At 48.7% G+C, this 13,857-nt stretch overlaps 1 protein-coding gene across 10 annotated transcripts in view; it reads left to right on the plus strand.

Moving 5' to 3' along the window:
• Positions 1-13,857, plus strand: part of PPFIA4 (PPFI scaffold protein A4) — a 55,991-nt gene that overhangs the window by 27,249 nt on the left and 14,885 nt on the right. For 3 of the 10 annotated variants that reach the window (XM_088845089.1, XM_088845092.1, XM_088845090.1), the window contains exons 14-24: positions 1,566-1,674; positions 3,196-3,386; positions 4,830-5,070; positions 5,518-5,553; positions 5,769-5,902; positions 6,233-6,399; positions 8,189-8,285; positions 8,554-8,857; positions 9,406-9,606; positions 10,273-10,335; positions 12,650-12,825. In XM_088845089.1, the coding sequence (XP_088701215.1) occupies positions 1,566-1,674; positions 3,196-3,386; positions 4,830-5,070; positions 5,518-5,553; positions 5,769-5,902; positions 6,233-6,399; positions 8,189-8,285; positions 8,554-8,857; positions 9,406-9,606; positions 10,273-10,335; positions 12,650-12,825 (1,719 nt within the window). The remainder of the gene's footprint in view (positions 1-1,565; positions 1,675-3,195; positions 3,387-4,829; positions 5,071-5,517; positions 5,554-5,768; positions 5,903-6,232; positions 6,400-8,188; positions 8,286-8,553; positions 8,858-9,405; positions 9,607-10,272; positions 10,336-12,649; positions 12,826-13,857) is intronic. The other 7 variants (XM_088845093.1, XM_088845098.1, XM_088845096.1 and 4 more) reach the window with 5 other exon arrangements.

Raw genomic sequence — 13,857 nt, forward strand, 5'->3', positions numbered from 1 at the left:
GAACTCAGACGTCAAGCCTGCACTCAGTTCTCTGCCCAGAGAGGCAGGGTGACGATTGAGGAGACTGAAGTGGATGATGCTACTCAAGGTTCATGGCTTCTGGATATATTCTGTACAAACCAAAATGTCTTAGATCAGAACTCATAAGGTTCCCTATGGTCATGCTCTTGTTGTATCAGGGAAATAGGGATCAGTTTTTTTTGAAGAGAGGTAAAAGTAAATGTGTGTATGTATATGTGCAGAGGGGTAGCATAGGACATAAATTAGGAAAAGAGATGTTGAAGAGAAGCCAGTAGGTTTCTAGGGTGGTAGGCACTTGGGTATCAACTTCAAGTTTATTAGGAATTAGTGTATAGGAGTATGGAGAGAAGCATCTTCCCAGGTGGCACAGTGGGTAAAGAATCAGCCTGCCAATGCAGGAGATGCAAGTTCGATTCCTGGGTCTAGAAGATCCCCTAGAGAAAGAAATGGCAACCCAATCCAGTGTTCTTGACTGGAAAATTCTATGGACGGTGGAGGCTGGTAGGCTACAGCCCATGGGGTCACAAAGAGTTGGACTCGACTGAGCAACAGAGCACACACGGAGAGAAGCAGAGAATAGAGACAGGAAAGGTAGCTGGAATTCCTCCTACTCCTCCGTTCCTGTAGGATGCTCAGAAGAGACCAACCCCTACCCCAATCAAACAGACATAGCCCAGAGCACACCGAGCTATTGGGCAGTGCTTTCCTTAGTGACTGAGAATTCTTGGCTTTGACTGTAGAAGTACTGACCCCATCATAGAGCTGGAACTGAGTTGCGGAGAAAAGTGGCGGTGGGGATAAGCAGGAACTCCCCTCTCCCTCCAGATACCTTGTGTAACCTGTTGTAGGCCCACCCTGTCCCTCTGCTCTGGGCTCTCTCGGGTTCTCAACTGGGAAGATTTAGGGAAGAAATGTCACCAGAGGGGGCTCCAGATAGTCCAGAGGATCTTTACTGTGATCCTAAAATTTCAGCGTTGGGATAGACCCTTGGAGCAGTCAGAATGCTTTGTATCAGAGAGATGGGCTAGAGAAAGGCCTCTTGAAGTTTTGTGGGAACAGGAAATATGCCTGGCTTGAATTTTGGCCAGGGACTCAGTCCAGAGGAAGACCAAGAAACAAAGACTCTCAGAGTTAAAAGGACTTTAGAGACCATCCCTTCCAACTTCTCTTGGTGCCATAAACACTCCCACACCATTCTTGTCAGATGGCCAGAGAGCCTCCACCTGAATACCTCTCTGATGGGGAGCTCAGGTTTTTTAAAGCCACCAGTTGCACCATAAGCCAACTCTTACTGTTTGAAGGTTCTTCTTGTATTAAGTGAAAAGCTACCTGCCTAGAACTTACTCACCTGGATCATTCTCATTCCTGAAGCACCAGAGAATAAACCTAATCTCTTGCTTACATGGAAACCCTTAAATCATTTACAAAGGTCATGTTCTTCTCTTCTCCAAGCTGAAGATCCCTTAACTCTTTGGGGCCAGTGGGTGTGAGCTGGAGCCGTCAGGCTTCAGGGCTCACCTTCTCTCCCCCATCCACCACTCAAGGGCGTACACGGGCAGTGCAACGGACGTGCGGTTCTCCCTGAGCCCAACTGCCCACGCATCTCAAGGTCTGCATCGTTGTTTTTCAGCACGGCGGGAACAGTCTGCCAAGGTGAGGGGGTGGAGGGGTGAGTGCGGATGAGTCTCTCCAGGGGAATTTGGGGTCAGTTCAGCCACGTGTCTGGCTCTGGTTTCACAGACAGCTGGTGTATGGTGCACATCCTCCCCTACCCTCCCCCATGTCAGTGACAGCTGCAGCCTCGGGGTTAGGGCCGTCATCAGCTACAACAGCTGTGTTTCGCCTTGACCTCCTGATGGGCAAGGGGTAGGGGCTGGTGGGTGGCCGACCAGTCCCTGAGGCCCCGTTGAAGCCTGTGCACGTGTGCCTGGGTGTTTTAGTGGTGGGGTGAGGGATGTAGGGCCAAGATGGAATTGGCAAGCTCTCTGAAACAAAACCTGTGGTTTATGAGGGAAGTGAGGGAGGGATAACAGGTTAACTGACCCTTGGGATGGCTCCTGCAGTTTCCTGAGAAGCATGTAGTTTCTGTGGGGTCTGCCTAGGAAGCTGAGAGGAAACAGGAAAGTTTAGGGGCAGAAAAGGACTGACTTCAGTCTTTTAGGGAAGTCTGATTCCTTCCTAGCCCCATAATTGTTAACCATGCTCTGCCTTGAACGCAGATTCCCTACATGCTCTAGGGCGCTAGACGATAGAGGTAGAGAAGGAGGGAACTCCTATCTGATGGGGGAAGATTTATCTCCGCCTTTAGGGAAACCCCTAAGACATCTGAAATCATCTCTGTTTCTCTCTCCCCTCTCTCCTTGTCCTCCTCCTGTTTATAACAACACAGCAGCTGCCAGGAGCTCAGTCTAAAGGCTGCAGGAGTGAGAAAAGAGCCCTGGGGGGGGCGGGGTTGGGACACAGAAGATAGGGTGAGAGATGGGCTCTTCCCTTTTCTTCCCCTGATCTCTCTCTCCCAGCCCAGTTCTGTGCTCTTTACACTTCTCGGCCTTTGTCTACCAAAGGGGTTTGTAGGACAATTTCTGAGAAGCTACCTCCTCTGAGGGTTGACCAGAGGGTTCTGTAATGTGCTGAAAGTCTGTGAGGCACAAGACAGTCAGGCCTACTTGGTTTTCTCTTGTTCCATTTACCTTTTGTGTGCATAGAAATGGATAGGCTTTACATAATAATACTTAACTTGGTGCCACTGTACTAAGTGCCTTACATGCATTTCCTAATTTAATCCTCAGAGCTAACTATGAAGTAGATACTCTTACTGTTCCCACTTTACAGATGAAGAAACTGAGGCACTGAAACGTTAAACAGCTCTTTCATAGCTGGGACTTGATGGAGCCAGCATTCAAAGAAAGGCAGTTTCTGGAATCTGTTCCTAACTATTCTGCTGTCTGCCTCCTTGAGTTTGGGTAGTGTTTCTTAGACTTTAACATACAAGTAAGTTATCCAGGAATTTTGTTAAAATGAAGATTCTGAATTAGTAGGTCTGGGATGGTACCTGAGATTTAGCATTTCTAACAACCTCCCGGGAGATGTCAGTGCTGCTGCTGTAGGTGGGGAGGGTCCTGCTCCTCAGCCATCGGGTGCGTCTTACCCACCTCTCTATCCTTCTCTGCTAAGGACTGGGAGCCGTCTCCACCGACAGCCACCCCTGCCTTTGACAGTGACCATGAGATCTCTGATGTGGATGAGGATGAACCAGGGGGTCTGGTGGGCTCCATGGACGTTGTCTCCCCCAGCAGCCACTCAGATGCCCAGACCCTGGCCATGATGCTGCAGGAGCAGCTGGATGCTATCAATGAGGAGATCAGGTTAGGGCAGGGGTGGAGGGCCTGGGAGGTTCCTTGAAGAACAGAGGCTCTTTGTGTTTGGGCACTGCAGGAGAGATTCTATATGTGTTTGCTTTTCTCTTACAGCTACACCTTGAGTGCCATCGTCTAGGGACTCTGTGTGGGGATCAGGCAAGGTTCTGGCACAATGCTGATGGAGAGGGGCAGGACCTCAGATTGACTTCTCAGGCTTCATTTTTCCTCCCAGGTCTTTGGAGTCTGTGTTCCTGATGTCCTACAGCTAAATACAATCACTGAAAGTGTAGTTCCCACATACTGAGGCCAACTCAGGGTGAGAACTTTTGTCATTCTTATCATAGTCACTGGAGGAGACAGCATTATTTCCATTTTATAGACAAGGAAACAAATCAGATAGATTAAATGATTTGCCCAAAGCAGTGCAGTAAGTGGCAGAGCCAGGATTCAAAATTTTCTAAACTCCGTGCATTGTGTCATGCCTTTCATCCCTAATGAAGCATCAGACAGAAACCACTGGCAGGGAATGTTATCAAGATCTGCACTTGACTCCATTTTTATAGAGAGTTTATTAATGTTTGTAACAAATGGCAAAGGAAAGTCTAAAGCAGAGAACATCAGAGCTTTACAGGGCTGTAGGGGTTATCTGGTTCAGTGGTTCCCACACTTTTGGATTTCACAGACAAGCTAAAGAGAAGATACCACACAGACACACACACACCCACACACACAGAAGGGTACTAACATAGGACTGCCAACTTTCATTCTGCAAAATGAAACAGTAAAGATAATTACCATTTCCTATCATAACGATTCTATCAAAGAAAGGATATTTTAACATCCCTAAAGTTGGAAAGATATGCTCTGAGAATAAAGATAGGCTCTGCTCCTAAAGGATAGTTGACATCGTTATATTTGTGTGTGTGTATGAGTTTGTGTACACACATTTCTCTCTGAGTGCCTCCCCTATACACATAACATTATCACTATTATTCTAATTTTTCTGTGGAACAGGGAACATTCCATCAGGGATCAGCATCAATTAAAGGTTCTGTGTTTGAGAACTACTGACTTAGACCTTCCTGACATTGGGTATATTGGGAAACTGAGTCCCTATAGATAGTGGTAGGTCAAGCATTCTGACTTCCCGGAAGGTTTATATTCCACTGACTGACTTGCCTCCTTTCCTAGCAACTGCTTTTGTTAAACTAGGGAGTTTTGTTACATTAGGCCAGTTAACCAGACAGAAAATTGCTAAGCTGTAGTGGGATAGAACCAGCTATGCCCATAAGGCTTTGTATGTCCCTGCAGTGCCCCCAAACATTGGGATACACCTGAGCATCGCCTTGTACCCTGGGTCACTGGGTGGTGACTCAGGCAGTGCCCACACGTGCCTCCTGCTGGTCCTCTCCGGGCTAACGGTGAGGCCCAATTTTGCCTACCTCCCAGGATGATCCAGGAAGAGAAGGAGTCCACAGAGCTCCGTGCTGAGGAGCTGGAAACTCGAGTGACCAGTGGCAGCATGGAGGCCCTAGACCTGACCCAACTGCACAAACGAGGTTCCATCCCCACTTCTCTGACTGCCCTGTCCCTGGCCAACGCATCCCCTCCACTCAGCGGCCGTGCCACACCCAAGCTTACCTCCTGCAGTGCTGCCCAGGACCTGGACCGAATGAGGGTCATGACCTTGGTGAGACTTGGGGCAGTTGATGAACAACCTTGTCATCACTAGGCTGTGCTTCAGGGTTGACTAAAGGGAGTTGACTGCAGGGCTCACTCTCAGCTGGGCCACAGCATTTTCTTCTTATGATGTGTATAGACCTTGGCCTGCCAGGTCACCAGCACGTCCTTCTGGGTCTAGAAAGAGCTATGTAGTTTCTTTGGTGCCCTCTCCCCTTGGATAATGCTTAAGAAACTCACCCAGTGCCCACACGTCTTTTTCTCTTTCAGAGGAAGCCCTGATTTATTTTTTTTCAAGCCAGTTTTTTGTTGGTTTGTTTGGCTGTGATATTCTCTTCAGGCCTGTATAAAACACTGAGTCCTATTTTCTCATCCTAAGACCACTGGGTTCCCCTTAGGGTAGACGTTCAAGCATCCAAAAGGTGAGTTCAAGCTCACCCTTCACTCTCTCTTCCAGCCCAGTGACTTAAGAAAGCATAGGAGGAAGCTGCTGGTGAGTGCTGCTGATGACCCAGGTACTAACAGGTTAATTTTCCCCCGCCTTTCCCTTTAGAATTCTCCCCCCTGGGCCCTTGAGTCTGAGTCTGAACTCTGAGAGGCCCTGGGGCCTCCCCTCTGCCGTTGTCCACGCCCCTCCGCCTGTCTGGGCTGGGTCAGCAAGCCCCCAATCTCTCCCTCTACCCCCTGACGGCTCCACTGTCTGTTCAGTCACCAGTGTCTTGGGAAGAGAACCGAGAGGATAAAGCCACCATAAAATGTGAGACTTCTCCTCCTTCCTCACCCAGGACACTGCAGCTAGAAAAGCTTGGCCACCCAGCCCTGAGCCAGGAAGAAGGCAAGAGGTAAATGGAGCAGACCCCATCTCAAGCCTCTCCATCCCCAAGTTTATCTCGTCCTACTGTCTGCCTCTGAACAGGGTGAATTTCACCTGTCCCAGGTGTCTGAACATCTCACTTCTCTTTGAAACTAGCAACTGCTAGAGAGAAGGGCTAGCAACCATGAGAGAAGGACATTTCCATGTCTCTTTTGGTCCCATGCTCTGATCATACCCCTTTACCCTTTCAATTCTGACACTTACTGTAAGTTCTTCCTGAAGTCTAGCTCCCATCTCTCATGCTATAATTTAAGTATATTTCTTTTCATCCCATCCCGTCCTGGCTGTCATCCTATAGTGCTTTGGAGGATCCAGGCAGCAACCCCAGCAGCAGCAACAGCAGCCAGGACTCCTTGCACAAGGGTGCCAAGCGCAAGGGCATCAAATCATCCATCGGCCGCCTGTTTGGGAAGAAGGAGAAAGGCAGGCTGATCCAGCCAAGCCGGGATGGACCCACAGGCCATGGTCTCTGTCTAACCCTAGTAAATGGGTGTGAGTTGGGGAGAAGCAGGAGGGTGTTCTTGGATCCAGCCTTCTCTGCCAGGGACCAGGGGGCAGAAGCCACAGACACCAAGATTCCGCTCCAGAGAAGCAGTTTTCTGTCAGAGCTGCTTCACAGCTGGAAGGGCTGCTTCATGAGATGGTAGTTCCTGCCGTGAGAAGTGTCAGGCATCAGATGAATGGCTGTTTATTTGGTATACTGTAGAAGGGCTTCCTGTATCAAGTGTGAGGTTGGACCTCTGAGGTTTTTTCCAGTTTGGAGGTTTTCTATTGTACTGTGCTCAGGACCCTCAGGAGAAATTTCTTGGATTTTTTCTTCCCCTAGGAGAGTCACTTGTTAATTCCTAGTATATCTTGCCTCCAAGACTCAAAATATCCTAAAGCCTAATCATAACTTTGTAGACACTGTAGTCAGGTAGGTACTTGGGCAAGGGTAGCATTATCAACACCTCTATGATAATATAAAGTTCCAGTGTGTGCTTGGCATGTGATAGGCGCACAGTAAATGTCAGCTGTCTTCCTGTCCCTTCCCCTGTTCCTTCTTTCCTTTCTTCCTTTCTCTCCCTTCCTCCTTCTGTTGCCCTCATCTATCCAGTTATTTGCTCAACTACTGTAGTAAGCAAGGCTTCATAGTAGGTATCAGAGCAGTAGTCATTCCTTCAAGGAGTTCAGTTTCTAATGAAAAAGAAAAAATAAAGAGATGACTCCAAAACAATATTAAGATAGCAATATGCTCTGGGTGCTTCTGGAACTCAGAGGTCAGTTATGGAGCAGTGGGAGAGACTTTCTCTGCTGGGCAACAGCTGGAGAGAAGCTTGAAGGCTAAGTGAGAATTAGCCAAGAAGAAGCATCTGGTGTGAGAGGGGCAGGGGTGGGTATGAGAGTTTTCTACACAGTTGAATCTTTTCAGAGTGGGAAGGGAAGGGTGTGGGAGAAATGGAAGAGGTGGGTTTAGATCCTAGACTGGGGCTAGCTCATAAGGGCCTTGCAGAATACATTATGGAGCCAGCCACAGATGGGAGGGACCGTGGCTGAGAAGGTCTGGCAGTACAAGAGGCATCTTGTGTTGAAGCCTTATGATTTCCTATGTTCCCCACACCATGTTGACACCTAACCCTAAAGCAGCATTGCAGATTGATTTCTGGATTACCCTCTGCCCCCTGTATACTTGTGAGGAGTGACTAGGACTTAAATGAATTCTGCAATGCTGCCCCTGCCATGAACTCATGAACTCTGGCATCAGTTCAGGAAATCCTTAAGAGAAGACAACAGAGCCATGCATGTTCCATTTTGTGATTTGTGCAAGTGAGTGGCCCTGTGAAAGGGGCCCAGACACACATCTCTGAACATGCCTGTTTCCCCACCCTAGCCCAGGCCACACTAATCCTGGCTGAGCTCAAAGCCCACTCTGGCTCTCTGAGTTTCCTTTGCAGCTTGGTTTGTAGGAGGGACAAGTTCTGCTAGGATTCTGCTTCTGTTAGGGTGGAACAACTTCTAACCATCTAAAACACTTCCAGAGCTGAGGCCCCCAGGGGAAGGCTCTCTGGGCTCGGGGTGACCCACTTGATGCCACTGTGGGACTGCCGGGTTGTAGGGATATTTTGTGGAGGCTCCAGGAAGAATGGATGATCCCCTCAGGCCCACGGGCTCTCCTGTGCTGAGGCGCCTCCTGCTAGTCTGCTCTCCAGTCCTGACCCAGGCCTTGGAAGGAGAAGCAGAGGGCCTAGCTGATATGCCGTCTCTTCCATTCTAGTTGTACTATTAACAGACTCTGAGCTCGGTCTGCAGGAGTCCATGGTGCCTGCCAAGCTGGGAACCCAGTCAGAAAAGGACCGGAGACTGAAGAAGAAGTAAGAACTACAGGCTTTGCCAGGGTGGGGTCCAGCCCTTCACTCACTGTCGTCCCCCAAGACTGCCATGGGGCTGAACTCAGGCAGTCAGAGCCCAGCAAGGCCCTTTCTGATCTGAGTTGGCCTTGTCTAAGTGGGGATTGGGGGATTGTTCTTAGAATGACCTGAGCAAGAAGGAGACAAGGGTGCTTTGGGAGAAGGAGACGAGTGTGCTACGACACAGCACCTCAGATCTCTGACAGAGCAGACTAAAATGTCTGTGTTTCAGGCCGTGTGCAAACAAACTGAAAGCCCTCCCCTCAGGGAATGGAGAGGTGCTGCTCCTCATGGCTTCGTGTTACACTGTTTCAGGCATAGAGCAAAGGTGGCAGTCCTGTGGTGAGGAACTGGGGTGGTGGGAGTCCACATCTTGGCAGAGCCCATGGTCCCTGAGAGTAAGCATGGTTGAGAAAGAAAAAAGGACTAGTGAGTCTGTTGTTCTTCCTGAAAGACACCAGCTGCTTGAAGATGCCCGGAGGAAAGGAATGTCCTTTGCCCAGTGGGACGGCCCTACTGTGGTCTCCTGGCTAGAGGTAAAGCTGGGCAAAGGGAGTCCAAGTCTACTCGGGTCTGGTGGGAAGGATGCTGGGAAAGGACAGGGACTCCTTGTGTGCGGGGTGGTATTCCTAAACTGCTCCCAGCATGTCCCTCCCTTGCCAAGTGCACGGTGCCATCTCTAGCACTCAGCCAACACCCGCTGCCCCCAGACATACACATCTGTTACTTTGGAGGACATAATGGATGTTATATTCTGATGTCTCTCAGGTGGCTAAGTCTGAGCATTAGTCATCACTGAGCCATAAGACTTTCACAGGTGGTTTCACTTTTCCTATAGCTATCCCCAGGAGCTAATCACCCATGCAGTGTTGGTAAAATCCCTTCACCTTCCCAGGCCTCAGTTTTCACCTGTAAAATGAGAAAAAGCATTTGGTGATGGTTATCTCCACATGTCTAAATTCCTCTGCTCTGCATTTGCTATTGTGGGACCATGGATGAGGCCTGACCATTGCCTGTCAGTATTTAGCGAAGCCCAGATCTTGGGGAAGGGGCTGAATTTATCCTCTGTGCCTCGTATCTGCAGCTCTGGGTGGGGATGCCTGCTTGGTATGTGGCAGCTTGCCGGGCCAACGTCAAGAGTGGCGCCATCATGTCAGCTTTATCGGACACAGAGATCCAACGAGAAATTGGCATCAGCAATGCCCTGCACCGGCTCAAGCTCCGGCTGGCCATCCAGGAGATGGTGTCGCTGACCAGCCCCTCTGCCCCGCCCACCTCCAGGACTGTGAGTGGCCTCTCCCTCACCTAGAATATTTTCAGAAGCCCCAGAATAGTGTCTACAAAGTTTCCCATGGGTTATTGGGAAGATGGTAGCATTAAGTCCTGCCCCTTACTTCTTGTCCCCACAGAGGGTCCCACCTGGCCTCCAAGAGGTGGTAGCACTGATTCAACAGGATCTCAGCAGGTCTAATTCCCTGCCTCCCATATACCACCCATTGGCTCCATCTACCCAATTCTTCCTCTGCCAGTAATTCTAGATCTTTGGACAGAGTTTGCAAACAGGGCCTTTGTGGGAAACAGAGGGAATAGGGCATTTGTAAATTCTGGCCCTCCAGCATCTCCAGAAGAATGTAAAGGTCTCCATAGAGGCCCAGATGAAATCTTTCACTGTAGTCCATCTCTGTGATTGGGTCAGTCCTTTTACCAGATTCACACCATTTATTCGTATTCATTCAGAAAACATTTGCTGAGTACTTCTATGTGCCAGACACTGCTCAGCAGTGCAGACAGTGATAAAAGAGAGCTGCTCAGAGCTAGACTGCAGAATTCTGGGCTGGGCCTGAGTAGGACTTGGGGAAGGTAGCTCTGTCCTTGTCCTTGGGGCTTTCAGCCTGATGGGGAGCCTAGGCACCCCCACACAGGACCAGCGAGGTTTCTTCTCTGCCCTCAGTCTTCTGGGAATGTCTGGGTCACCCACGAAGAGATGGAAACTCTGGCAACATCCACTGAAACAGTGAGTCATATTCATATGACTGGGTCCTGGGCCCTGGGTCGGGGATTAGGACGGATGACTTGCATGAGGATGAGGGGAAGGTTCTAGGAAGTCAAAGGGAGTTGCAGTTGATATGGTATAAGACTGGGATCCCTGCTGTTTGATGGAGTTCTGCTCTCAGAATGGTGGGTTGGTGGGAAAGAAGTGAGAATGGAAACAGTTCGTGGGGGTGGGGTGCATCCCAAGGGGCTCACAGGCTCACGCTAGGCTCCTGATGTACTGCAGAGAAGAGGAGGGCTTGGGAGCATCTTGCCCCACTACAGACATGAAGCCAGTCTTCGCCCTTGCGCTGGATACTTGGGGAAGGAGTAGGGAGGGTGATGAGGACCTGGGAACTTGGCTGGCTATGATTCTGCCACACACACAGTTGATCCCCTTTCACGGCAAACACAGGCATGTGCACCAGCCTTCCGTGCTGAAACCATCCCAGCAAGCTTTCCCCAGTCACCCATCCCGCTGCTGGGGTGTCTGCTCTTTCTTCCTGATGGGGCCTTGGGTGGAGGCTGCCAGGTTTCTTGACTTTGCCTGTTTCCCCCTGACATGCTGCACTTGTTCCCAGGACAGTGAGGAGGGCAGCTGGGCTCAGGTAAGACCCTGCCCCCTTGTTCAGAACCAACTCACAGCAGGTTGGGGTGGTATTCTCCCAGCAGGTTTGATCCTGGAGGACTCTGAGCCCTGGTCTTTCAGGTCCCTCCTCACACGAAGAGCCCTGGGTACAGGTTTTCTCCTCTGCTGAAGCCCTGCCTCCTTCCTTCCTCAGTCCCCTTTCGTTACCTCTGGTTTTCACCATGGCAGGTGAGGAGCCTTGGAAGGCTGTGCCCCCAGCATGCCTGCCTCTTCCCCTCAGTTTGACTCCCTTCCCAGGAGTACTGAGATCATTTGTATGAATCCTCTTCCTCTTCCTAACCCTCTTGGGGGTACTCCTGGTGAGCTTAGCAAAGGGCTTTCATTCATTCACTTAGCAAGGATTTATTGAGCAGCTACTAGGTATCAGGCCTTGCTCTACAGAAGTAAGCAAACTTAGCCCTCCTGGGGTATATATTCTAGTGGAGAGATAGACAGTAAATAAACAAATAAATGGACAATATGTCAGATAGATATGAGTGCCATGAATTAAAATGAAGCACAGAGCAGCACTGTTTATACTTACTGGGCAACAGGAGCAATAGTAGGCTGGACTGGTCAGTTACAATATATTGTCACAGTAAAACACTATTCAGCAGAGGAAATAAATGACTCACACATATAATGTAACGTGAAAAGTATAAGTCCCAGAAGATTTTCTGTTAAAACTCACAACCAAGCAAATGTAATTATATTATTTAAAGAAGTACACGTCAGTGACCATAAGAACCAATAAAACATTTTCTCAAGCAGGGGAATGATAGAAAACTCAATAGAGGTGTCTCTTCTCGAGGGAGCAGGGTACAAGCTGGGGAAAACACAGGGATGGAGGCCGCAGTGGATGACATCCAGAGATATTAACTTCATTTTTGTGCTTCACAATGAACATACGCTGCATATATTTTATGTGTACCAACTATTTTTTAAAAGATAAAATTTTCAGTTCTAAAAAAATCAGATTAGGTAAGGAAAGAGAGTGATGGAGGGTTGCCATTAAATTCTTTCTAAGGATAGATGGTCAGAGAGGTCCCTGCCCATAAGACAGGAGGCAGTGACTAACTGGAGCAGGCCTCTCAGAACCAGGCTGGGTGGGGGGTGGGGAGGCAGCACAAAGGACCTAGTGGGTTTCTGGAGAGACCGCCAAGCCTTAGAGAGGAGCACTGGCTGTTCAGGTCACCTTACTTCATTTTTTTACAACTTTAGTCAAACACAATCCCTCGTGGACCTTATGAAGACAGTTTCCCAAGAAAGACTGGCTTTCTTAGCCACTCTGCAGGTCCTCTATAAAGCAGCCTGACCCTTGGACTCAGCAGGTTTGTGGCTGACTGGAAATCAGGAAGGCAAGTCTGCCTTACAGCACCACAGATGCCTTTCAAAATTGATGGGAAGGAGTTCCTATCATCTGGTGCCTAGATAGATACTTCTGTTCATTACTGTAGATAATTGATAAGTGAGTGGAAATACATCATTTCAGGATTTTAAAAATTCCGTTAAAAATCCCCACCTCACACTTATACCAGCCTCTCAGTGAAAGGAAGCCGAGATTTTATTGAATTGCCATGGGCATTGGAGTAAGATTTCTCTCAACAAAACGCTAGCTGCAATCTGCTGACACTGCCTTTGACCCATCCTCCTCCATCTTGTTCTCCAGACCCTGGTCTATGGGGATATGAACCACGAGTGGATTGGGAACCAGTGGCTCCCCAGCCTGGGGCTCCCCCAGTACCGCAGCTACTTCATGGAGTGCCTCGTGGATGCTCGCATGCTGGATCACCTCACCAAGAAGGACCTGCGGGTTCACCTGAAGATGGTGGACAGCTCCCACCGGTGAGCCAGGCTGGAGCCCGCGGCCACCTCCCAGCACAGGTCTCCCCCAGTTCTGGGGGTCTGTCTCCAGGAATAGAGGTGCTTTTTCTTTACCAGTTTGGGATAGTGACAGATCTCCATTTAGGGAAAGTCAAATCTTTGTCTCCACTGCAATTTGAGGGTTTAATCCTGAAAAGTTGTTGCTGAAGGAAAAGACGCCAGGATTCTTGGCCTCCAGAGGAGCAGAATTCAATCCGGGGCCAGAGATGAGGCTTGATCGCCCAGAGCTTTTGTGTAATAAAGTTTTATTAAAGTATAAAAGAGATAGAGAAAGCTTCTGACATAGGCATCAGAAGGGGGCAGAAAGAGTGCCCCCCTGCTAGTCTTCATTTGGATGTTATATAGTCACTAGCAGTCTGTTAATGAAAGAAAAGAATGTCTTAAAACACAGAATGGCACCAGGCCCCTCACCCGTAAGATGCATTTTGGGATAATCTTGGCACCAGATGATTCATGCCGGGCCATAAAACGATTGATTTGAATCTTGTAGAAGACAGATTACCATACAAATAGTATCGTTTACATAGACTAGGGGAACAATGTCTGAGTTTTTCAAGTCGGTTCTGAGCCATTAGGCAGAACCAACATGAAGAGAGAGGCTGGGGTAAATGCATAGTACATTAACATAGCTTAAGACAAATATTTCCATAAGAAAAATGCATTGGTTAACTCAAGGTTTAAGAATAGTTGGCTTCAGGTGAAACCAGGTGTCATTATGGCAACACAGTATTTTAAGAGAAACCTTTTAAATTTGTGTGGAGAAGGAAAAAAGTATCGCTAGTTTGTTTCCTCCTGCCCCTTAAGAGAGATAAAAATGTCTGACACTTGCAGGCTATTTCTTCCATTTGGAGACCCCTGGCCTTCCTGCCTGTTACCCTCTTAATCCTGTCACCTCCAACTCTTTAAAGACACAGTCATTTCTTTTTAGCTTCACTTGGAAAAATTTCCTCATAGATACGAATTTTATTTCTTCTCACTGGGCTTGCTGAATTC

The sequence above is a fragment of the Moschus berezovskii genome, chromosome 17 (assembly GCF_049115385.1).
Source record: "Moschus berezovskii isolate FMDL1 chromosome 17, NW_MosBer_1.0, whole genome shotgun sequence".
Taxonomy (NCBI): domain Eukaryota; kingdom Metazoa; phylum Chordata; class Mammalia; order Artiodactyla; family Moschidae; genus Moschus; species Moschus berezovskii.